The sequence below is a fragment of the Chlamydotis macqueenii genome, chromosome 7 (genome assembly GCF_036417535.1).
Source record: "Chlamydotis macqueenii isolate bChlMac1 chromosome 7, bChlMac1.mat, whole genome shotgun sequence".
Lineage (NCBI taxonomy): Eukaryota > Metazoa > Chordata > Aves > Otidiformes > Otididae > Chlamydotis > Chlamydotis macqueenii.
The window spans coordinates 30,375,235-30,399,759 of record NC_141562.1 but is presented as its reverse complement, the minus strand read 5'-3'; the positions used below and the strand labels follow the sequence as shown (position 1 = coordinate 30,399,759).

The window sequence follows — 24,525 nt, the reverse complement described above, 5'->3', positions numbered from 1 at the left end:
AAACAAAAACAAAGAGCAGGGGAGAGGGTCCAGAAGTTAAACCACTTGTCCTGAGCCAGATCTCAGTCACAGTTAGAGAAGGTCTCCCCCTCCCTTCCCCACTGGCACCCACTCTCCTCTTCTGTCTCTCACAGGTGTTGATACTGGTACTGCAACCAAAGGCCTTTTCCTTCCCCTTTTGCTTTTCTGTGTGTTTCAGGACAAAATAACAATCTTAGCTTTTCCCATCTACAGGTCATGGAAATAATATTGAAATAATACTGCTATCAATTAGCACCCTCCCCTTCCCCATGAATGACCCCACTGGCAAAAACTGTCTGCGAAAACCAAAAACCAAACCAAGGCCTTTGGTTTCGTAATTTCCATATCCATTACCAAAATATCAGGAAAACACAGTGATCCAGAAGGGGTGAATCCTACTGCGTTTCAGTCCCTGCTGTGCTTCTCCCTTGTTACGTACCCTTCGACCGAGAATTTGGTTGATGGCTGCGCTCTCTTTCAATGTGCACTCTGCTACAACTTTTGCTCTCATTTCCTTCATATACAACATAAATGCATTAAGAGGTTTCTTTATGTGTGGCTTCTTTTTCTCTTCTTCTTTTTTGGAGTCCTGATGTTTTCTGAAGGGTAAAGATACAACAGACAGAAACCTCACAGTGAGAACCCTTGTGAATTTATTAAATTAATCCCTTCAATCTCTCTAACATTAATCCTCTGAAATCTCTAGGAAGAGGACCAGAAGGTTCTCTAGAGCCTTCATCCTGGCTGCTATACGAGAACAGTTTTAAGAGCATTATAAGAAAACCCATCTCATGTTTATGCAATATCAACTAAATACCCTCTCAGCCACGAGAAGAACCTTGGAAGGACGTGGGCACTCAGGAAAATGGGCTCATGGGGAGGGCTTGTGAGCATGATAGTAGAGGAAATGATTACACCCCGTCACCAACAGGAACCAAAATGCTGTCTGTCTGCTTCACCCATGAAATAAAAGGCAAGAAGAACCAGGAGCAGAGGCAGACCAGGGCTCTCCTCAGTTCAAATCTAAACTTGATACCAGCTCTCTCTGCAGCTTTGAACAAGCCATTTATGCTCCAATTTATTGTCTCCTGTTGTGCATCTGGTACCTCACAGCTTCAAACCGGGCACTGAGTAACAGGGAAACCGGTCAAGAAACTTGAATCTTCATCAAGAGAATTCCACTTTCTTGTTAAAATGGATAAATTAATAGCTACCTCTCTATGTCACTCAACAGCTCTGAAAGACTGTTACAATTATTTTGACACACTTTGGTAGTTAAAACATGTTCAAATAAATTAGAACAGAAGATAAAAAGCAATTTAAAAAAATATTTTGCAGGAAACACATTCTCACAAGTCCAAGCCTTTTTAAAAGCCACACATGCATAGGTGATGCTTGGGGTGTTCTAAAAAGAATACACGGGAAGCAACAACTTACGAGCTATGGAGTGAGCCGACGTCGCTCTGGGAAGATTCTTGTTTGACTGTTGGTGTGACTATGGCCGGATGAGGGATTCCAGTTGTATGTAAACTATGGTGTGGCGGGACCATGTGTGGAGGAAACCTAGAGGAGAGAAAGCTGTGTAAATCGTCAGAATAAAAATGAATGAATGGGGAGGGATGTGTACACACATTAAAAAAAAAGGCATATAACAAGCACATGACAGCTAGACAAAGCATATGAAAGCTGGCAGCATTAATTAGCAATAAATTAAACATAATGACTCTTCTAATGTCATTAAAGCCAATCTTCCCCTTCATTATCATTACTGACATGAGACATCATGATTTTGAACATCTTTAACAAAAGGCAAATTCAACTGGATGAACTTGGATGAAAGTGGAATTTCAGCTACCTGCAAGAAAACCCACCAGCCCATTTCTCTGCTAAGAAATTATCTGTGGCAACCAGGGAATCAATTTTTATAGTTCTGAATCATGTTGTGAATTTGCCATGACATCTTTTGTTGCATATTGACAGCAAAATAAAATATTCATGCCAACACAATCCAGATGCATTTTTGATAATCCTTACAGATACCTCATTAGCTACATTTTGTTGATGGAGCAAAAGAAAATATTTATTTGTGTCTAATAAATCTTGGAGCCACATTGCTTTAACAGAAGGTGGGGAGATTGTGGAATTGAGTCAATTTTGATCCATTAATGTAACCTAGGAATGCTTACATTCATGCAAAATAACAGTCTAGCCTGTCTAAAGAGAAAAAAAATATTGTCAGCTTTGTGGTTTATGGCCACATACTGGGACAGGCCCTGATCCTGCAACTGGATTCAGAGCGATGTGCAATCCTTCTGCACGAATCTGATTGACTGGTCAGGGCCACAATCTCTCAGACTTTTTACTTTTTAACTGAAATGAACAAACTTCTCAAAAGCAGGACTGACTTCTTATCATTATTTCTCAACAGCCTCAGAAAGGTTTTGCAGTGAATAAGGGAAACACACTATGACTGACTGCCCTTCCCTTAAAACCTCCCACTGAAGTCAACAGGTTTCCAGGGAATGCGATCTAACCTACAAATTTGGTTAAAAAATAACTACCCCAAAAATCCAAGGCTAAAGTGATTATGGTATGACAAGGCTTTTTATCACTGGAAATCCCTACTCTCATCCCAGATTTCAAACCATTTCTGTCGAAATAAAGTACCCTGAGAATATGGAACATGCAACAGGATAAATAATTGTTTCTTCTATCATCAATATACAATGATTTTTTCCATCAAACGGACTTAAAATGGAGTGACACACCATGGACAAGTAGACTGTCAGAAATATAATGGAATGTCTTTATTTTTCTTCTTCTCATAAATTCCATTACTGAGATTAACCCCCCTCAAACTGCCTGGACATTCCCTACAGTCACAAGATGACACAGCAGGACTTTCATGAACAAGAGGTACTGTCCGCAGCGAGCTCTGAGGATCTTTGTCTATTGGCTGGTAGTACTCAAGATCATTAGACAGAAGTACTTTGTCTTTGAAGGCAGTGGTGAGAAGAGCAGGGACTGACAGGGAGAATGTGAAATTGTTCAAACTGTAGAGAACTGCAGCTCCTCACAAAGGCATGGAGAGAAGGAAAGGAGGAGGGTGTGATGGCAAAGGAAGAGGAGAATGGGCAGCAAAATGGTCATTCCTACTTCTGCTAAAGACTCACGGACACAAATCTCCAAGTGGACTGTCAAAACGCCTTCCCCACTCTGACAAAAGTAGCTGGGAGAGAAATGGACGTTTGGGGAAATGCTTCAGTGCATGGTAGGTCAGAACAGACGACAATGACAAAGAGACCAAAATCCTGGTCCCACTTCTGACACAGAATTGCCTCACCACCAGCAAGATTGAACTGGGCCTTCAAATTGTTTTCTTCTGCTCTCTCTCTATTTGTGTGTGTGTATTTTGAGCGGACATACTTAAAGTTTGTTCACATAGTGCCAGGGGCCTTCAGCCCTTGAAGAATGCAAACAATAAAAACTGACAGTAAGAGGTTTTTTAAAAAAAATAACTTGCAAACATGGGCAAAAATAAAATCCACGGCAAAATCCTGACCTCACTGAAAGCGGTGTAAGCATGATGATAAAAAGCCGACATACATCCTATCGAATGACTGTCTCTCCTAGGCAAGGCCCAGCGGAGTAGACTGCAGGGGACTAGCTAGGGTTCAACTGGAACGAGAGTCAACGACAATGGGACATCAGAGGATGAAGATGGAGACTAAAATCCCAGCTTCAGAGAGCAGGCAGGAAGAGCTGCGCTTGTTTGACAGGGGACACAGTGCGAAGGGCAGCGGGCATGTACCAGCAAGGAAAAAGAGCTCAGCACAGTGGTAGCACAAGGACAGAAGAGTAGGAGAGTGGACCTGAATAAGGTTAGACTCATCACTGGAGAACATCACAAAAGATGGATTACAGCTGGAGTTAATGGAGACGAAAGATGGTGTTTGTTAAGCTTCTGAAGAGGACCCCAAAATGTGGCTGTGATACCTGGCTCATGGACTAGCTTCTCAAACAAGGACCTGGTCAAAAATTAAACACACTGGAAAATGAATTCTGCCTACATGGTGGATTGCTGTATGGTCAGCATCTTCAAGGGAAACAAATTCTACAAAAGATAGGGGGTTATTTTATTTGGGTTTTTTTTCATTCGATTTAAGTACATCCAGCTACTAAAAAATGGAGGAGAGCGAAGAAAATCTGCAAAAAACTGTAACTTCTCCCCCAAATTATGGGGAAAAATGTTTTCTCAATTGTTGCTTAGGAGAAAGAGAGTAAGTATTGGCATGTGGGAGAGTGACTAGATGGGAGTGAAGGGCAGCAGAGGAGGAGAAGCCTACATACACACGTTGTGAGAAAGCCTGGCTGTAGCAAGGGTGGTGAAAATTCCACTGATTTCAGATGGCATGAGATTTTACCCACTGAGCTCTAAATTTCAGAGACCTTCAGCCTTCACCAACAGGCAGCTATGGCTCAGTTGTTATTGTCAAGGTGGCGGTTTCCCAGAGGAAGCTGTGTGTTCATTACCAATGACCATTCATTATTTCACTCTGAATAGCTCTCCCCTCAAGACACAAGGCTGCCTATTGGACTTACACACCCTTTCCTACGTTTGGGGCTATAAAAACATGCTCCAGAATGCAAAGTCACTCACACAATCCCATGGACTTCAGTGGGCTGGGTGGGGGTTTGGCCCAAAGTTCTAGTGTCTATTTATTTCCTAGTGCCTATTGATTTCCATCTAGACATCCATTCACACAGGCAATACGAGTTGGGGAAGAGTGTTAATTTTTAAGTTCCTGGCTACACTCCAACTTCAGTAATTACGTTCTACAAAACTGAATTTCCCCTGAAATTTCAATTACAGAAGGTATTTTCCACTGCCACCACTTAACTGCTGTGCAGTGTTTGTCTGGTGTAATTCCGCTAAATTATTTCCTGATTTCCTCTCACAGTAGTTGTTTTTTTTCATAGTGTGTCCACTGTTTGCCCATCAGTCAGTTAACCCTGTCTCAGTTTACATTTAGGGCATATAGAGAGGTAATGAAGGATCAAGAGTTGTTATAATCATGTTGCATGTGTAAGAAGTTAGTAAGCTATTGCTACAAGCGGAGAAAAGAGTTGTAAATGGTTAAAACAACCTGAAGACACTACCAGAATAGTCTAAACCATTTATGAAAATCACTATTAGTCACCCATTAACCTTTTATAAACTATTCATAAGCACACTCTAACTAATGAACTGTAATTACTAGGCTTAGGGAATATTAAGGGTTGGGATGCGTTATATGCTCCAAAGGTCTACATCATAACGCAAGCAAAGACAGGAATCACTTTTAAAGGAAGGCTCTGGAAAAACGTGGATGGAGGGCTGAGGCTGGCGTCCAGCCTGGCTTCCGCGCTTGGGCAGAGCCAACACAGCAACCCCAAGGTTTGTACCAGGGCCGTGCAGGGCTGTTGCCCGGAGGCCAGCCACGAACAGCAAATCTATCGGCAAGCACGGGCATCCCCGGGCACGCCAGCCCCATCTCCCAACTACGCTGGCTACTCAGGGCAAGGGCTGTCCCACGGCTGAGCTCAGGCTCTCCAGCTGATACGGCGGGCATGAGGAAACATGCGTCAAACCACGTATCACAGCACGGTCTGCCCAGAGGGTGTTCCCGTCTATGGGAAACCAGGAGAGAAGTTTCTGGGCTGAAACAAAGGATAAACATCTTAAATCTATTCATCAGCCTGCCTGTGCGCCTGAGCATGTGTGCGTGTACGGGCGCGTGTCAGAGACAAAAAGAAAGGCTGTGTGTGTATACGCACACCCCTCACCTTCGCCTAAGACATCCCCCCGTATTTTTTTCTCTAGACAAGTATTCGACGAATTGCAATAAACACCCTAAAAATTCTAAGCAGCTCATTATACACCACTGTCTCCTTTTATGGCTCCAAGCCAGAATATAATGATGAGTCTTAACTTGTTAAGGACAACTAATTTTTTGTTCCTGGCTGTCTCAGGGGCTTGTCTCTTACTCACTCTCACTTTACTTCACTGTTGACATGTTTCTGTTAACTGGATGTCATCTGCCTGCCTTGATTTTATGCACAAGCAGTGGGATGCATTTTTCTGTGCAACAATTCTGCTTTGAGTTGCATTAGATTTGTCATTATTCTCTCATTTTCCCCTTGCACTTGTAACATTTCATCTATTCCTGCCTTATTTTTTGAGCCACGGTGCACCCACATTATGGTTTATACATGATCTTGCTCCCTTTGAAGCCGGCAGATTTCTGAGCCAGCCCTCGTCAGGAGAAGTGCCTGCTACCAATTTAGCAGGCTGAGGGCCCCGAGCTCCAACAACTCAATCTAAAGGGGGTCACAGGGTGGCACAAGCGAGTGTCAGCAAGTGCTGTTTAATTGCCAATCTAGGCTTCTCCATGGTGTTTAAAGTATAATGACCCATCACTTAATTCTGAGAAGTCCTGGCCCTGCTGCTGAATGGAATGAATATCAAAGGATGTGCTAGAACAGGGCAAGGAGCCTACATTTCCTATAACTGCCATAAGTATAATAGACCTCTACTTCTGTCGTCCCATTACCACAATAATGTATTTAATTTGCTGTGTACTCTTTTTAACTAGATACCTTTCATAAAGCCTATCTTGGGAATATAGCCTCCCCCCTCCCACATCTCCCCCCTCCCTCAAATGACTAGCCTCTCTAATAATAATTAAACCAAATCAAGCTCTGCTTTGCCTCACACCATGCCTGCAAGTCTTTTGTAGATATTAAAAAAGATTAAATGGAGGGAAGGAACCATTGTTTAAATTTGCAGCTCTCTCCCCAGTCCAGGATTTTTTCTCCCCTGTGCTGAGGCTATTAATTTTTTTTTAAAGTTGATTTTCCAGTTGTCTCTCTATCTGCTGGACCAACATGGGCAAATTTTGATTTTTTGCTTTTACTCTACTTATCTAAAGCACACAACACACTATTTCCCTGCCCATTCACTCATGAGCTCTAGTTACTGGTTTCCATGTCTCAATGAGGTGTGTTTCCCTCCCCCGCCCCCAATCTTTTCCTCCTTAAATCCCCTATACACCAACCTCCACATATTAAACTGCAGAGATGGAGGAAGGGACAGAGCAGGGAGGAGACGTGGAACCTTGCTATGTAATGCATGCTAATTTAATTATGTGCCATCATCAAAATGGATTAGCTGTTTCAGCCCATCAGGAAAGTCTAAACCTCCACCGATTTAATTAACCAGACTGAAAATCAGATGAACAGAAAATAAAACTATCATTAGGAGCAATTAGTGATTACTTAAACATAGTGCTGCCAACCAGTTTGTAAATAAAACTAGCAGCCCCTGGAAAATTAGATGGAATTAATTGGAGGTAGGGAGGGGGAGAAATATATACTTCTAAAGCTTTAGAGGGTCAGGCAGGCCCTTTTATGTTGACTATCAGTGTTTGGAGCTTTGGTAGAGGAAAACAGCGCAATAACCTTCCTCCCAACTCTGCCTGAAGAGCAGTCCTCCTCCCTCCCGAGCCTCCCCTCGTGCACACAGAGCGCTGCTCTGGGTGGTGGCCACCAAGGAAGCAAAAGGTGTCACGACTTCTCTTTCTTGCTTTTTCAGCATCACATTCTCCCAGCTTTTCATTCAGTTTGGCTTTTAAAGATGACTTCCTGCTCCTCCACCTTTCCCTCAAAAATAAATTCTTAAAGCCCAATGACAGCACTAGGACACCCTCTTCTCATCAAATGGGAAGGTATCCCTCGTCCTCTCCTCCTCCGCTGAAAAACTAAGGATGGCTGTTTAACTGAAGTGCTTTCAGAAATACGCTTCCTAAACGAAATGTCCTTCTCTAGAGAGGGCAGCAGGAGGAGTTACATTTGCTGTCAGTTCAGGACCTGAGTATTTGAACTCACCTTGACATGGAAGCATTGACGGTCAGAGCTGTTGGGTAAGGGTGGCGGAAGCCCCCTGTTGTGATTGGGTACACTGGCTGACCTTGCCTGGCAAAAAAGAAGGGAAAGAGAGAATAAGAGAAAGAAAAAAGGGTTTGATAAAAAAAAAATCCCACAACAAAAAACTTCTCTCTGCACAGTGAGCTTTATTCTCATTTGATCAGAACAAAAATCTTGGGGATTGTACAGCAAGGATCAAAGGAAAGAAACACAGAACAATTTGAATGCCATAAATCTGATAGGAATGGCTAATTAAATTTTATAACCTCTGCTTATGTCAATAGAGACCCTCTCCCCAAGCTGAAACTAGGTGTTTTGTTGTAATAATTAAAGGCGAAGTCTCGCTTGCTTTAATGGAGCCATCACACTAATTGAGGGCTACACATCCAAAGGAAAACAATAATGAATGTAAATTTATACCAAAATAAAGTACAGTGAATCAAAGGACTTCAGTTGCGCTTTGGGCCTCTTTCGGTATTTAGATCTCGGTGAGAAAACATTAAATTAACAGAGCTTAATTTGTAGCCTTTTGTCAGATTAACAAGTGTTGACAAGAGTTACCGGGGGAGAGTCCCCAAGAAGTATTGTGGGTAACCAATAGACAATCACACCTCATTACAATAATTAAAAAATACAGCAACATGCAAAACAGCATCCTCATGAAAGACACACAACTTTTTCTGATTGAGGTTTGTCTGTGCTGGCTAGTTCTTTTCATCTGTCCTTCAAATATGTCATCCGGCTGGGCAGGGTGCTTTTGGGGGTTACTATGCTAGAGACATCCAGGCCAGCCGAGGAGAGACGGGTTGGGAAGTTGACCGTGAAGCATGAGCGGCAACCAGAGGGGAAATGAAAACCTTGGGCTACTTCTGCAAAGTTGGCCATGCTACTCTCCTAGAATGAAAGCAAATCTGATGGCACCATCCCTCAAGAAAAACCTCTCAGAGAAGCTCTAAGAACTGCAGGTAGGTAAGTACACCATGGGCGCTGACTTGTTATAAACCAGCAGTGATGACAGTCTTGCTGTGACAGAGGTGACCATTATCACCTGCCTGACAAAACTGACCACACGTGGCAATGCTGACAGGAGCTTCAAGGAGGACAAATCTGTGCCTGCACACATTAAGATGTAAGGCTCTGAGACACAGATGAGTCATGAGGCACAGGTCATCGGCGGCCAGGAATTTCTTCCCTAGGCTCTCATGTCTTTAGCATTACTGACTTTTGGCGTTAGCTGAGTATATTTGCTTTAAATGCTGACGCTGCCACTGTGCAAACTTGAGCTGAGCAGTTGCAACAGAGCAGCGTGAGCTGGCTGTACTGCAGCTAGGCCCTGCATGCAGGAAAGACGATGACAAGGAGCTGACGTGGGTTCTAGCAGCATTCAGCGTCCTGCGTAAAAAGTAAATCACCACAAGTGAGGAGGAATTTAAGACTTCAGGGAGCAATGGTCTGGGCTTTGCTTCTGGTCATGCTGTGCTTTTCTGGAGAAATAACCTTCTGCAGACAGCTGACGGACATGCTGCACCCTCAGAGTAGCAGAGTCATCTCTACTCAAGCACGTGACATGACCACCCAAAGAGGAAGGGCAGCCTGCAAAGTGGCCAGAAGCAGGCTGCTGAGGCCGAGGTCTGAGCTCCAGCTCTCCTCCACTCAACACTTCTGTGCTTGAGAAAGGCCCCCAAAGCCTTTAATGCCAATCCCTCTCCGTGCTCGAGACCTGGGGGTGTGGGGGAATGCCCTTCTCTGCCCCACTCTCCTATGGGGTGTGAACTCCACTTCCTTACGCAGGGTAAACTTGTGGAGAGGTATTTTAGCACAACTGGCCAAACAACCTTGAGCGGGAAGAAACTATTTCTAGCTTTGGGCAATTAATTCCTAAAGAAATATGATCTCTCTAATATTGATGAAGCCTGCTATGTGAGAAAAATAGCGTAATAAACTTGATTTTTAATGCAGAGAACTGTTGTATCCACCAATACAAATGTATTTTACAAGTATTTCCATCAATTATACCTAGGCAGTGCTTAAGTGCTTTATAAACCCATATCAGAGATGGCAACATAAGGAAAAAAAGAAAATAAGGACTCAATTACTGGAGGGAACCTCATATCCAACAAGGCTCTGTAAGTGGGATATGAGGAACTGAAAAGAAAACAAAACCCCAAACTAACTTTCCATGTCTTTTTTCTTAGCCAGTTTTAAAGTAAACTAATTCCTCTTTCTTGTTTGCAAGAAAATTCCATTCCTCAGATGCCAACTGCCCAGCCACGTCTCAACTAGGAATGCTGCTCACTGGCCGATGTAAAGCTCTACTGTTTCACAAGAAAAACGAAAGGGGCTTCAACAGGGAAGGCCAATGAAATTTAAAATTGCACACTTACAGTGAGGACAGCCCTGTTAAAAAAAGAAGTCCATTAGAACCACCTTGAGCTGCGGGAACCAAATTTGAGAAAACCCCACGTGGCACAGTGCAAGGACAAGGACTTGCAGAAGGGTTTAAAAATTCCTGCCTCACAAGTCCTCAGCTGGTTGAGACGACACGCAAAGCTATGCTCAACTGCTCATGTTTGTTTAAGACCACATGACCTGGCCTAAGTTTTAATTAATCTTCATGAGGTGGGTAAATTCATAACCACTCAGCAAAGTGGCAGTTGGCAAACAGACTTATCTCAATGCACACACACATGCGCACACACACACACAGCCACCCACCATTTTTAACATAAATTTTACACATTTAAAAAAAAAAAAAAAAAGGAAATGAAAAAAATGGAACTCCTTACTGTGGTACTAACCATCCTAGCGGATGGGGGATTTGTCCTACAGTGCCCGGTGATAACGGATAATAAGGAGATATATCTGGAGGATGTGGAGGCCTTGGAATTCCTAGGGAAGAGGAACATAAAGCAGCGTTAGTATTGAGACATGAAAATAAATGAAATACAAGGAAAAAGCACAGATGTTTCTAAATTACTATCTATTTATTTTTATTACAGTACTCACGGCTTCACTTTGGGTTTCCAAAGGCTGTTTCACAGACTTATTTTATAAAGTGAGCCTCTTGGCATCTTGCTAAATGAGATTCAACCAGAAAAAACTGATGTGATTCACTCCCTCAGTCACCTCTTCAGTTAGATAAGTATTTTGTTATTTAGGATGAGAATTTAGGAATCTCAGCTACAGTTTCGGTGTGATGCTGTGCTAGGTGCTGTCTTAAATGCTCAACAGAAAGATGGTCCCTGTATCAACTTCATTGTTATTTTAGTCTCAAAGTCACAAAAATAGCACAGGCCCTACCCATGCTTTGACTGTGTACTCAATAGCATGGCGATATTCCAAAGTAACCTCCAAAATGAGCTACAAAAGTCATTATAACTGGAAATGATATTTGCTTTTGAGCAAACCTAGGAAACTTTCCTGAAACCCAGGAGTGGAGGGGAGAACCTCTGAAGTGTTTGCTAAAATGAGGGGCAGATGCCAAAGGTGTGCAGGGGAGGACAGAGAGCCCATCTGTCTTGTCCAAAACTGACACAGCTCCTACTCGGAGAGCAGAAACTAGCTCCAGCCACAAAGCTTAAATCTTAATGCTTCTTACCCTAAGAGTAAGTAGGAATTACTCAGAGGAGTAAGGGTTACAAGTCTAGGTCTTTAAATTAACAAGTCAGAGCACAATTACATAGCAGAAGCAAAATTAAAACAGAGAACAAGCATTAAAAGGAAGGGGTACTGTATTCATGGCTAAAAACTATTTTTTTTAAGTCACTCAGGAAGCTTTTAATCTCTAAATTAAATCTCCTTGTGTGACATTTTCATGCAGACATTGCTTTTTCTCCATTACAAAACCCAAACAGATTAACTGGGCTCTAACCATCCGGCGAGCTATTTGCACACTTGAAAGAATGTTCACAGAAGAAAAGTAAACAGTCTACAGACGTTAATCATATGTTTTATGATAACCATTTAAAAGCTATTCCCTGTACTACCATTATTTAAATGAGAGGCTGACTATGCCATTCACTAGCAATACCCAGGGATGGCGAGATGGATTCTTTTTAAGCCACGTGAAGTTAGCGTTAAGCGCAATTAAAAGGGGGCCCCAATTGAAGCACAGGGAGTGACAAACAGCTAATGCACGGCCTCACTGAAGGGCTGGACTTCAGATAAATTATCTGCATACGTTAGGGCTGACACAGGGCGATTCCTTTGACGTGAATTCAGTTTCGGATGTACTTTCCAATTAGCTAGCTGGGATTTGGATTAACAAAAACAAAACCACTGTCACTAGGAACTCAATGCAGCCCAAAGAAAGAAGATTGACACCGTTTGACTTCTCTGGGCCCTCAGGTTAAACAGGGACTCTTAGAAAGTTAGAATAACATGTAAATTCTACTCTGTAACACCAATAAATCTAGTCAGGGTTTTACACGGTGCTCTATATTCAAGAAGACTGCCCTTCAGCCTGAACTGAGAGTTGGGTAGACTTACATTGGGGAAAAGAGTTGCAAGCATAGAGCTGGAGCTAAGTAGTTAGAGTGGATGAAAATTCAACATTCTAGGAGAAAAATGGCTAAACTCCTGACACAGAAACAATGGGATTTGGGGAATTAAAAGAGATTCATTTTGAAACCAGTCATGACCCACCACCTTTAAAATTCCAGCTGCAATTTTATAAGCGCAGATCACAGAACGTACATGTTTAACTCTCTGGGTCGTGCACGCAAACCAGCACTTGTAGATCGAACTACCAGATGGGGTATGATGCTTGCGAAGAAACACACCTGCGAACGACCCCACACAGGCAACTCTGGTGTCACCCTGCAGAAGCTTAATGAAAATTCACCCAGTAGGTTTCCTTCTGAAGCCTAATTGGCTTAAAAAGAAACTATTTTGCCCGCGTTCTTCCATGTGTTTGACATTTTGCATGCCCCCTTTGGTGCTCCAGCATGGGAAATCCTTCCTCCCACATTCTCCCCCTAATATAGAAAATGGAAAGATCCAACCACCCGCTCTCAAAAAAGCCCCAAACTATGTCCCACCTACCTGTTTTGGGATCTACGTCGGCTGGTAAGTGTGGGGGAGGGTTTCCCGGTGTGAAGTGCTCATTGCTGTACGTGATAAGCGGCGTAAGAGGGTGTACATGGTGTGGATGCTGCACAACTGGCACTTTGTTAGACTGTCAAGAGAAAAAGGCCGATGGCATTAGAGGAGTGCCGGTACTCCCCGCTGCAGCACAAGGCATGACATAGAGAAATCTGAGTACTCAGGATTTCAACATGGTCCTCAGACTTTTCCAGATCCCATCTCGGTGTCACCCTTGCAGTTTTCCCACCCTCTTGCTTAAAACCTGCTCACAGACTTTCCCTGCTCTTGCGTCTCTTTAATCTTTCTGACCTGCTGTGCTCCTGCACAGAGCAACAGCAATTCTTTAAAATTTTTCCTTTCTATTTTATAATCTTGTGCTTCACCTCGAAGATGCAGGCAGACTCCTCAGCGAGGGGCTGACAGAGTCCCCCATTTAATTAGCACGAGACCCAAATGCTCGCTGACCTGTAGGTCTTTTCCTTTCCCCTTCCTGTCCTCACTTTCAGTTCTGCATTTTACTGCTCATTGCAAATACTCCAGATAAAAAGCCTTTGTAGTGCTAGAGTATTCCCTTCATCAGCAAGCATTAAGCTGACAAGCGATCACCTGCATATTTTAGATATATATATTTTAGAAGAGCTGATTAATTATCAATTCATCAGAGCGTGCTAATAAATGGAAACTGGATACTGATGAATTAGGCTACTCAAATATTCAGCTATATAAATAATGGCAAAAAAAAACCCAGATAAAGCCATGGAAATTAACAGTCTTGTGGAGGGAATAATCACGCAGCTATCATGAGGTTTTCCCCGTCACATTCTCAGCTCCGGGGGAAAAAAAAAATCTTTTTCTTAACAACAATTAAAAAAAAAAAAGGAGTGAATGAATGAAAGGAAAAGGCAGGCTGAACTGTAACTTACCCTTACAAGATCACAAAGAAAAAATTAAGCTGAAACAAGCGAACTGCTGGACCATTTACTGCGAGTAATCCAATTGCAAAAAACCCTATTCCCCATAGAGGATTTTCACTAAAATCCTACAACAGGGACATTTAACCAGATTAGGTACCAGCAAAGATAAAGAGGCTGGTATTAGATGATGAATGGATTAGAGTCAGGTTTCATTTTAGAATGTGTCTTCATTTCCTTTTATTACTTTAAGTAAGGAACAACTTGCATTAACATCAAGTAAGAGGAATCACATTAAAATAAAGCAGTGATACCACAGCGGCTCCCGATAGCGCCGCTGCCGTTCAGGATCTGCCAGCACTCTCCTGCCTGAGGACGGCTCCGATCCCACCGTCTGCTCCCCAGCACCCCCAAACACGTGCCTTCGCCGCGTCGCTTTAGACAAGTTATCATCTGATCTCGGTTTGAATGCTTTGAGTTCCCCTTAAATGCATTTAAAAAATAATTCAGTTATTCTTTGAGAATGAGTTTCTAGACTGGAGCAAAGGAAGAGGGAAGATCTACTGAGAGCTAAGAGGAAAAGAAATGTCAGTCTTCCCCTGAATAAACCAGAAGTTTTTGCAGCCCTTCCACAGAACCATTCCCCTCTAATACCACGCTTGTGGCGCAGCAGAGTCCCAGGTCAAGAGCCTGCGATGCAGGACAGAGCGTGGTCGTGACAGCCAACGAACTACAGCATGTTGTGTTGGCTGGGTTGTAGGTCAGTCATCTGCCAGTTTACAACCAAGGACAATTTTTGGAGATGCAGACCCATAATGGTTTTGCATCAGAGAGCTGTGGGAATTTAGCCCCTTAATTCAAAAAGCCAAAGGAGATGCTCTGACCCAAAATTTGTTCTCTTCCAAGCGAGCCAAGCTAAGCAGTCCGAAAGTAACTGAAAGGTTTGGCAAGGGCTTCACATAACAAATCATATTACACATCACGCAAACTAGCACGCATCTACTCAACAACACATAATATTATATGCCAAATCACCTGATGGTCATCTGGTTCACAAGAAACAATAATTCCCAATAACAGGGATTTTTGCTGGCCAAAAACTGTGTGAACTCTCACTGTTAGGTGACCCACAGTGTGGTTGGTAGCTGCTGTAGCTCTGTGCTCTCCCAACTCTATCTTCACATCATTCCAAAAAACCCTCAATCCTGACAGACATTGAGGCTTGTCTTCCATGGAAAGCTTATTTTCATAGAAACTGGAACCAGTTAGTTAAAAAAAATAAGGAAGTGACAGAATAACATTAGAGGGTCAGACTTAAGCCGACAAACAAGAAACAACATGTGAGAGAAAAGCTGGACTTACATGTCTCTATCACCAAAGCCAGGTATACCACAGGGGGTTAACGTGCAAACGGTGGGAAACTACCACCCACTGCTCTGGTACACCAAGACCCTCCGGAATATCTCCACAAAACAGCACAAGTGCTAAATTATTATGTATTTTACGTAACACCTTTCAGAGAAAAATATAAAGCAAAAGGAAAAATAATAAAAATCAACAACCATGAGTTTGAACCTTAACTGGCAACTTTTCCCCAGGTAAGCCATTTTTATTTGGGTGACTGTCCTGCAGTCCAACAGAAAATTCATACAACGGTACTGGGTGTAAGGGTAGGGTACTTTTTTTCCGTTCTTGATGATGCTGGGGCAGAGGTGTGAGGAGAATATAAAAGAATGGCACAAAACTGTCATCTACATGCTCAAAAAAATGCTCTCCGGGACAGACGAGTGTGATCCACTGCCCCTGCAAACCAGTCTGCATCTGTACCGCTGCCCTGGGCTAGGTTTGTATTCTGGTTCGCACTGGTTATCACACACTGGGAAAAGGGACCATAACTCTGCTCAGAATAGCACAGCACAATTTGCAAGCCAAGCTAATAACGCATAATATGCTAAATAAGCTACTCTTTAAAAGCAGCATTCCTGAAGTTAACTAAGCTGCCTTGGAAAAGAGAAAAAGAAAGGACTAACTGGGAAAGAGCAGGATTAATCTTGCACATGCGTCTTCCTTTGAAGTCAATGGGAGCTCTGCCTGAGTAACAAGTGTGGTCCTAACCCCATCCACTGGCAATGAAAGGTAAACCACAGACCCATCAATAGCAGACACCTATTAGATGACCTTAGCCACCCCTCCGCAAAGGGCCCTTCTGCAATACACATCTGCCAGTACTTCATCAAGGGTAGTTTTAAGCTAAAAGCCATTGTGAGATGCAGGAATTTCTCTGGCAACTTGAAGAACTCCATTTATGGCTGCGTCAGGCACAGAAAGGGGCGCGCGCTGGTTCGCACAGATTAGCGTCAGGGCACGCGGTAACAGCACGGGAACAAGTCGGGGTTTCTAGAGAGAAAAACCAGCGTCTACAAAGTACCAAGTCATCTGCTGATAAATCACTGCTCTCCACTGAAAGCCGGGGTCTCGTATGCTGGGTTAGAGGGCATGGTAAAGAACGGCAAAAAAAACAACAGAAGTTTGCTTTTCTTGATAACCCCTGCCTGAAGCAAACCAGAGGAAATTGTCCCCACAGGGACTCAGCTACTAAATCTCTCTATATGAATCTGAAATGCTTCTGGGAGCGCTTAAACACAGATGACTTTAAACAATAATGGAGCTCTGGAACAAAAAAAAAACAACCCAACAAAAAGAACCCCAACAAACACAAAACCAAAAACCACAACAAATTTTGGACTGACAAATGTTTGTGCAGCATATTGAGATCCATTTAGCCTAAGTTTCGTTAGGTGCCTTTAGGGAACAAGAAAAAAATCAGAACTTCAGATTTAAACTGCAGGGGATTGTGTGTCTAAATTGCTGTGTATTAGTCTTTGTTGCAAGGTAAGGACATTTCATTAACAGGATGAAAGATACTTCTGTGTGTGTACGGCCCAATTTAATACACCCCACTGATGAATACTCCCCATTTATTGAAGAAGTTAATACACACTGTATAAATCAATAGTTCCTAAGTCTCTGAAAGCAACACAAGACTTGCATGAGATGAAACATTGTATTGCTGAGCACACAAAGAGAAACCAACCTTTAAATAGGAAGAGTTTGTTACTGCAATTTCTGTTTGCAAATTCATAGCTTGTTTGGCTTTGGTAACAAAAACACGGTGTCAACTCAAAGCCAGAGGAAAAGACGCCAGAGGATTTGTCCTCACCGGGACAATGTGGCTTTAGTAAAAGCAGGTCTGCAAAAAAAAGCCACCCAGGCCGAAAACATGCCATTACACCATCGCAGTGGCCAAAGCCTTCGGCCTCAGACAAATGGCTGGCAGGAAACTCTGCTCTGCTGCATCCCTGGCCACACAGCCAAGGTCAGGGCAGGGGGGATGCTCCTGCCCCAGCACAGCCTGAGACTCTCAGGGCCCCTGGCACAGCTCCCACAGCCACAGACAGGGAGGGACCCCCTTCCCCAACCCAAGGACCTTCTACCTGAAGCCTCAAGTCCTGCTCGCAAGGCAGGGATGTGCTGCTGTCCACCGGGTATCCCCCGACACACCCCCGCAACTGGAAACGTGGCAGGGAGAAACTGGCCAGGCACTTGCAGCCCCAGAGCGCACTCCCCTTCCTCCACTACGGGTAACGGAGAACAAGAGCTCGCCATTCACCTTAAAAGCTATTAATCAACAGACACTGGAAACAAATGGAGCTAGAGCTCCGCCTGTCTTTTTTGCCATGTCCTCTTCTTCCCTGTTTCCCCATTGCTTTTCCTTTCTGCTGAAGAAAGATGGGCCCTGAAAGTGCCTTTATGAGCCTAATACAATAAAACAAAAGCAGCACAGAAGAGGGTTTGTCAGCCTTTTCCCCTCCTCCGGGGTGGATGCAGAAGGTCGACAGTGGTCTTGAATTAGCAGGCCCTCCTGGAGTTGCTCCCTGGGCTTAGTAAAGAGTACCATTCAATACCAGTTCACATTAAAAAAAAGAGGTTTATAACTTGTCTCCCTGTATTTTCCAGATGGTGCTATTGCAGTTATGCCGACTATGGCCAGTGCAATGCTAACAGATGTTGCTGAGCTGCTCTGCAGCTCCAGAGATGCTCATAACAGGAGAGTTTCTTTTTATCTAAAGGTTGATCTCTCCTTGGTTCTGTGTAGGAACGACCCCTCGTCAAAATCAGAAAACTAAGCTGCAAGAAAAGGCAAATCCCAAAACACTGCTGCAAATATTGGAATATTCTTCCATTCCCAGCCAGGGTCACCAACACCCAAAGCAGAGGGCTCCTCAGTAAGCACCACTCCGGTCCTGGGGATCACCCACATCAGCAGTCGCCCCGGGTGGCACCCCAAACTTCAAGGAGGAAACCACACACCATTCAGATTAACTGAAACGCTAAAGCCCACCAAACCCACCAGCTGTATGCAACTTGGTCCTCATCCCCTTCCCAAGCATAAAAATTCAATGCCAGCAATGAAGCATTTCCTGAAAAAAAAAGTTGAAGATTTAATTTTACCCAGCTCTGTTTAGCTACTGAGTCACAGTTTATTTTTCTATGGATGCTTTCACACCTGACTAAGCATTTTCTCCTGAAAACTACTTCCCCTTGCTCCATTATAGCCGATACAGTGGCCTGAGCCCTTTCACAGTTTAATGTAGCTGATTTCTGCCTAAGGTCCTGCCCTAAGCTAACTGCCCATTGTAGCGGGAGACAAGGCCTCCATTGATAATCGCAACTCGTCCTTGCTAAAAAAAAAGGCACATTTTCTTCTTTCACACAAATGATGACAGGAGCACTGACAACCATGTGCTGGGACAATACCTCCTCTAGACAGAGCCCGACAAAAAAAAAAAAAAATCACAACTAATTCCCCCACTGTCCTCCCCTTAATAAAAAAAAAAAAAAAGGGGGAGGGGGGAACACACTTGTGTGTCCTTCTGCTTCTTCCCCCTCCCTCCCTGACCACTTCCCAGGCCAGCGAGCACCTACCTGCTCCTGCAAGAACTGCTGGCTTTCCAAGAAAACCTGTGCTCTCTGAGCAGTCTCTCAGACAAAACAACAAAATCAGCTTCCTGGCTCTAAGTGTCCGGCCAGGACATTCATTCAAGAAAATAATAGTTTTCTTTCTCCCCCCACCTCTTTAACTACTGAAGTGCTCCCCCGGATGCTGGACCACTAAGCCACCGTGCTTGACATTTTCGGCATCCTTCCAGTAAGGGAGCGAAGGTACTGCGGGCAGGGAGTGGGGAAGTGGGGGTTTAAGATGTTCAGGAAATTTCCACTTAATTTTGCCAAAAGGCAATTATGTGAAATGATCTGGTGACAATTAGCACAGGACAAATCCTCCAGCCTAAAAGGGAAAGAACCGGGCTTTAGCTATCTAATTACTGCCTGTTAGTTCTGACACAGGAGAATTGAAAACACTAGTAGTAAAACATTATTATTAAGTGCGCTCACACTTTGCTTTCAAAGCTGTTGTGGACTGTAACCTCACTGTGACAGTATTTGAGGTGTCTGGGGTTTTTTTTAAGCAACAAAACCCAAACTTGGGGTTTTAAATACAAGTTACGCGCTGCATTCCTGGACCCTGTGGTGTTACCCTAATGTCAGGGCAGACCCAGCCAAGCACCTGCTTGGACACAGCTATGTATTTTGAGATCCTTCAGCACCACTTGCAATTACATCAATGCCAGTCAGATTTTACCTTTCGCTTAACGCTTTATTGATAAAAAGGGAAAGCACGCTGCTGCACCCGCTCCGCTTGATCTCGCCATGCAAGCCGGGACATGGGCTTTACCCCAGCCCAGGGCCCAGAAACCGTGGCCTGCGCGCGTCCAGCCAAGCCTTCACCGAATCTCCAGCTTAGAGATGATCTGATCCACAGGTGAGCTTCCCCGGCCAGGGCAGCGCTCAGACTCCTCAAGCAGCAGTCACTGAGGTGCCCAGATCTACTTCTTCCACTGCAAAAGGAGAGGCACAATTTCCTCCCCAACCTGACAAATATTCGGTGCTTTCTTCGCACACCTGAGTTCAGTACTAGACAGACACCATCTCTTTAGAGCTGGTAAGCCTCCGTTCATGTCTACCGAGGCAAAAAGCAGAAAGACTTGGCATACATTAGACTAAAACCAAAGCCACCGTCCTCTTCAGCAGTCCCAGTACATGGTGTGCTGGATACCCCACCACAGAGCAAAGGGAGCGGTGAAACCTGAGCAGATCTTCAGGAAACGGTCCTGAACGTCCAGGGGGTGGAGAGGAGAGAGATGCAGAGCAGTAACGCAAGCACCACAATTCAGAAAAGATGGGAAGGAGGGAGAAGCAAATATAAACAAAAAAAAAAAACTTAGAAGCTTCTTATAAGCAATTATATGCCCTGATAGACTTTATTTGTTATGTGCTTTGTAGGAATACCTACTAATGCAATTTCACTCACTGCCTAGCATTCCCTAAAATGCCACATTATTAACAGCTTTAATTCTTGCATATAAATCGCACATTTCAGCACTACACAGATAAATACTGCAGGAGAAATAGCTCCACTGATTTTGCTAGGCTAACTGCGACTTCTGTCCACAATAAAAACTTCAATGTAAGGCTGTTAAAAAACTGCAAGAAATGAAAAAAAAAAATTAGCATGCATGCCTACACCCACTAGTATTTGGCAATTTCAGTAATAACAGCATTATTAAAAAACTAACACGCACGCACACACATGCCTTAACATAGGAGGCCAAGTTTTCAGTACAGCTTTTTAAAATGCAATATTCACAAATTATAGCAGGCTGTGCTCAATACCGATACACATCTAGCAAATGTATATTAAATAGCTTAACAAACAATAAAGCTCTAAAAAATATTTTCATTTTTTAATGTGTTAAAACCAACACATGCCACCACAAAACAACTGAGCGATTAAATTAAGTAAGTCCAGGTCAATTATTTCTTGAATAAATTCAACAAAGTTTCTCTAAAAATGTGATGTTAAACACGCATCAGAACTGAAATACCTCGCAAATATTTCGGAAAGAAACCAGGCACATTTATACAGCACTGTCAGGCCTTTCACCCCAAGTCCCAACAAAAAGAATTCCTCTAAAGGTAAAACACTTACGAGATCTCATCACCAGCCATGTAAAACCTGCGTATGCCACAACATGCAGTGAAAGAAGAAAGATCTAAACAACTGCCTTTTTAGATTAATTCATTTTAGATTCGTTCTACAGAATTTTATCCGTTGTTTTAGACAAGAAAAGACAAATAAATCAACTAAACTACCCCGGCAAAGGTACCACAGAGCACTGAAGTGATGGAAATCCTCCTCCTGGATACAATGTCTCTAAGGAAGCTTGGCAGAGTTAGAAAAGAAAGCAGCAGAAAACTCAAGATTCCCACAAAACCTCCAGTGAAAATGCGATTCCTTCTAAAATTCCTGAATGCATTTCTATTTTCTGTGTATAATTATGGGCAATGTACAGAATTGGCTGAGGGGTAGTTTTACTTTCTGTAATATATATTAATAGGAGAAAAAAGTCTCAGGGACTTCTGGTAACGAACACAGAACCACTGTGTCAAAACACAAGTTCTCTCATATTTACCAACACTCAGTATTATTTTTCATATTCCTTTATCACTGGGTGAAATCATTTTTATGTAGTACCCCTAAAATTTTCATCTTTCACATTACAGCTGAGCTTTCTAAAGAATTCAGAAAATTTAACTGAGTGTCAACCAAACACAGGATCAAAAGCACCCAATTAAAAACTACAACATATTATTTTTAATAATTAAAAAAAGAAAAAAAAAATCTTGTTTTGTTGATGACCAGAGTTGAACCATTCCATCTCCAAACCCCCTTTACTGTAACATATGTGCCCTGCCACAAACCAACTTTTTCTCCTTTAAAAAAAAAAAAAAAAACCAACAAAAAAACCCCAAACGTTTTTACCTTCATAATTTCAGAGTTAAGGAAATATCGTACTGAACTGAAGAAAGCTTTGAAGTGGCCCCCTCTGCCCCAAAGGAGAAAAAGAAAAGAAAAGCTAGTGATGTCATGGGCACTGTGTGAATGTATGGCTGCGGATGTAACGCACAGCGAATACCCGCGCGCACGCTTCTCCCTCGCTGCTAACCATTGTTCAGCATCCACAAACCAGCCCCTGAAACCTGCCGTACACCAGGCTCTGAAACACCCCCCCCCACCCAACACACTGCCATCCCACCCTGGATGCACGGGAAAAAAATTTCTTCCCTCCTCCTCCCTCCGATTTCCGTAAATCAAACCCCAAAATCAGGCGGAGGGAAGGGCAAAGAGGAGGAGTGCAACAACTCTGCCCCGCTGCACCATTGCGTCGCGACCGAACGGCGCTCTGCCGCTCGCTCCTCGCCACTGCTGTAAAATTAAAGTGTCATCGAAAAGTCGCGCTTCCCCTACTAAAAAAGACGATTACCATAAAATAAATAAATAAAATCAGCGTAGCTAACAAAGGTCACAGCTGGAGATGCTTGCTTGTTTTCTCCCCCCCTCTGTCTTTTTTTTTTTGATTCCACACAGGAGGAAAGAAAAGAAGAGGAAGAGAGGGGGAGAGGGAGAGAAGTCACATCAGAAGTTCAATGGTCAAGACGGAAAGCGCGCACACAGAAAGTGCTACTCACCCAGCAATTCAAATTGAGATGCCAGCAGCCGAACTGCTGGAAGAGAGAGAACCCAGAGGCAAGCGCTCCTCCTTTACCACTCAAATCTTCCATTCCCACTAAAATTGCATCCCTCGGGTACATAACAGCTTTGTCTTTCCTTCTCTTAACCTCAAAAACTTTTTTCTTTACTGTCGAGATGCCAATTGTGCTGGCTTTGTATTATTTTCCTTGCAGCTTCTCTCTTTTTCTTTCCCCGCTCCCCCCCTTCACTTAAAGTACTGGAAAAGCTGTCTTAAAAGATCAAGATGTCTCCAGTTTTTTGGCCTGGTGTTTTCTGAATCCTCAAAATCCACTGTCATGTTGGCTGTGAGAAGTGTCTTATTTCTAAATTGCCGGCTGCGGTTATCAAAATTTAGAGAAGCCTCCTCTCTTTTCCGATACAGCACTTTACCATCATCCTTCCAGGAAGCAGGGAAAAGACTTTTCGCCCCCTACGCAGGTATGTCTGCTCAGAAGAGCTAAAAAGCAGTTACCTTGGAAATCAATGACAAAGCTACTACAAGCCAGGTTGCACAGGTATTACGAAGTGCAGCGAGGAAACGCCGGCCGGCCGTGAGGGAGCATGATCAGTTAAGTGTAGCAAGCAGTCACTATATCTGCAAGATTGTCAAATCCCTCAAAACAAATTTCTTAAGGGGAGAGCTGTAAGGAAAGTATATTTTCTTGTCATTGTAACACTGAGGTGACATTTGGCAGACCTTTACCTTTCACTCTGGTCTCTCCCTGCCCCCCTCTTTTCCTTTAGTATTTAATATTTCTGTAAACGACTGACCCCGCTGTAAAAGCGATGCAAAGGGAGCTTTGAGATTGCTACCGTTATGGTGCCCTGCCTGTTGGATTTTCCCAAGCCGCTGCTGAGCAAGAATAAACGAGGGTACTGAGAGAGCATCGCTGAACCGAGCACTGGTGAAGCCTTCTGCCCTGCGCCTTGCTCTCGCCTACCAGAGTTGCGAGACGCCCGCTTCCTAAATCCAAGCTGGGTACCAAGGGGAAACCGCAACATCCAAGCTCGCCGAGAGTCAGTTTCTCATCTCTTACTCATCCCTTTCCCTAAAGTTGCAAAGTAGTTACTCTGCAACGGGGGCAAGAGCCACAAAGGGCAAAATTAGGAAACCATGGCCAGGTTCTTCCCTTCCTGAACTTTCTGAGGGAGTTTGTTAATGCTGATGGATGCTGGATGCAGGGAGAGCCAGCGCCATGCGGGATGGACGCTGCAGAAGGAGACCAGTTGCAAACACCTGTCTTCCCTGCGCACATCTGGTTGACTCAGGTGAGCAAGTTCACCCCCCCTCGCTCCCAAAGAACAGAACAACGGGACTAGATAACTACAGGAAAAAAAATTAAAAGTTCTTATTTCAAACAGGCAGACCTTGAGTGGTTCCAGGTTTGCTTTTTATGTGGCAAGTCAAATCTGTGAAGGCTGCGAGCTAAACAAAAAAACCCACGAAACCAAATCAAACCAAAACGCAGATCTGGCACCTAGGACACGGGGAAAAAAATTAAAATAGGGGCAGATGAAGCAAGCAAGGGGGAGATCTGTGCGTTTTCCGTCCGGCCGAGCACCGGCCCCCCCCTCGCTCCCCGCACCGCTCCGGCCTTCGCGTGCGAAGTGTCAGCCCGCGATCTCTAAGGCCCTTAATACCAAAACAAAACCCCGCGATTTCCCTTTACACGGCGGCAACAAAAGCGACGAGGCTCCAGTTTGACAAGTAAAAAGCCCCAACAACACGGCAACTAATTGCCTTCCCTCCCTCTATTCACGGCAGCCACCACACTCCGGCGCCCGCCTTTGTCACACGCGCGGTTTCCCGGGGCCGCTTCCCCGCCATTTCCCGACAAAAACTTGGAAAAG

General features: G+C 43.7%; 1 protein-coding gene across 18 annotated transcripts in view; it reads right to left on the bottom strand.

Moving 5' to 3' along the window:
- The window catches only part of TCF7L2 (transcription factor 7 like 2), a 178,607-nt gene that overhangs the window by 14,667 nt on the left and 139,415 nt on the right, over nucleotides 1–24,525 (bottom strand). For 7 of the 18 annotated variants that reach the window (XM_086751724.1, XM_086751714.1, XM_086751718.1 and 4 more), the window contains 5 exons: nucleotides 13,030–13,162; nucleotides 10,773–10,875; nucleotides 7,948–8,034; nucleotides 1,459–1,599; nucleotides 461–620 (listed from right to left, as the gene is read on the bottom strand). In XM_086751724.1, the coding sequence (XP_086607850.1) occupies nucleotides 461–620; nucleotides 1,459–1,599; nucleotides 7,948–8,034; nucleotides 10,773–10,875; nucleotides 13,030–13,162 (624 nt within the window). The remainder of the gene's footprint in view (nucleotides 1–460; nucleotides 621–1,458; nucleotides 1,600–7,947; nucleotides 8,035–10,772; nucleotides 10,876–13,029; nucleotides 13,163–24,525) is intronic. The other 11 variants (XM_086751716.1, XM_086751720.1, XM_086751721.1 and 8 more) reach the window with 3 other exon arrangements.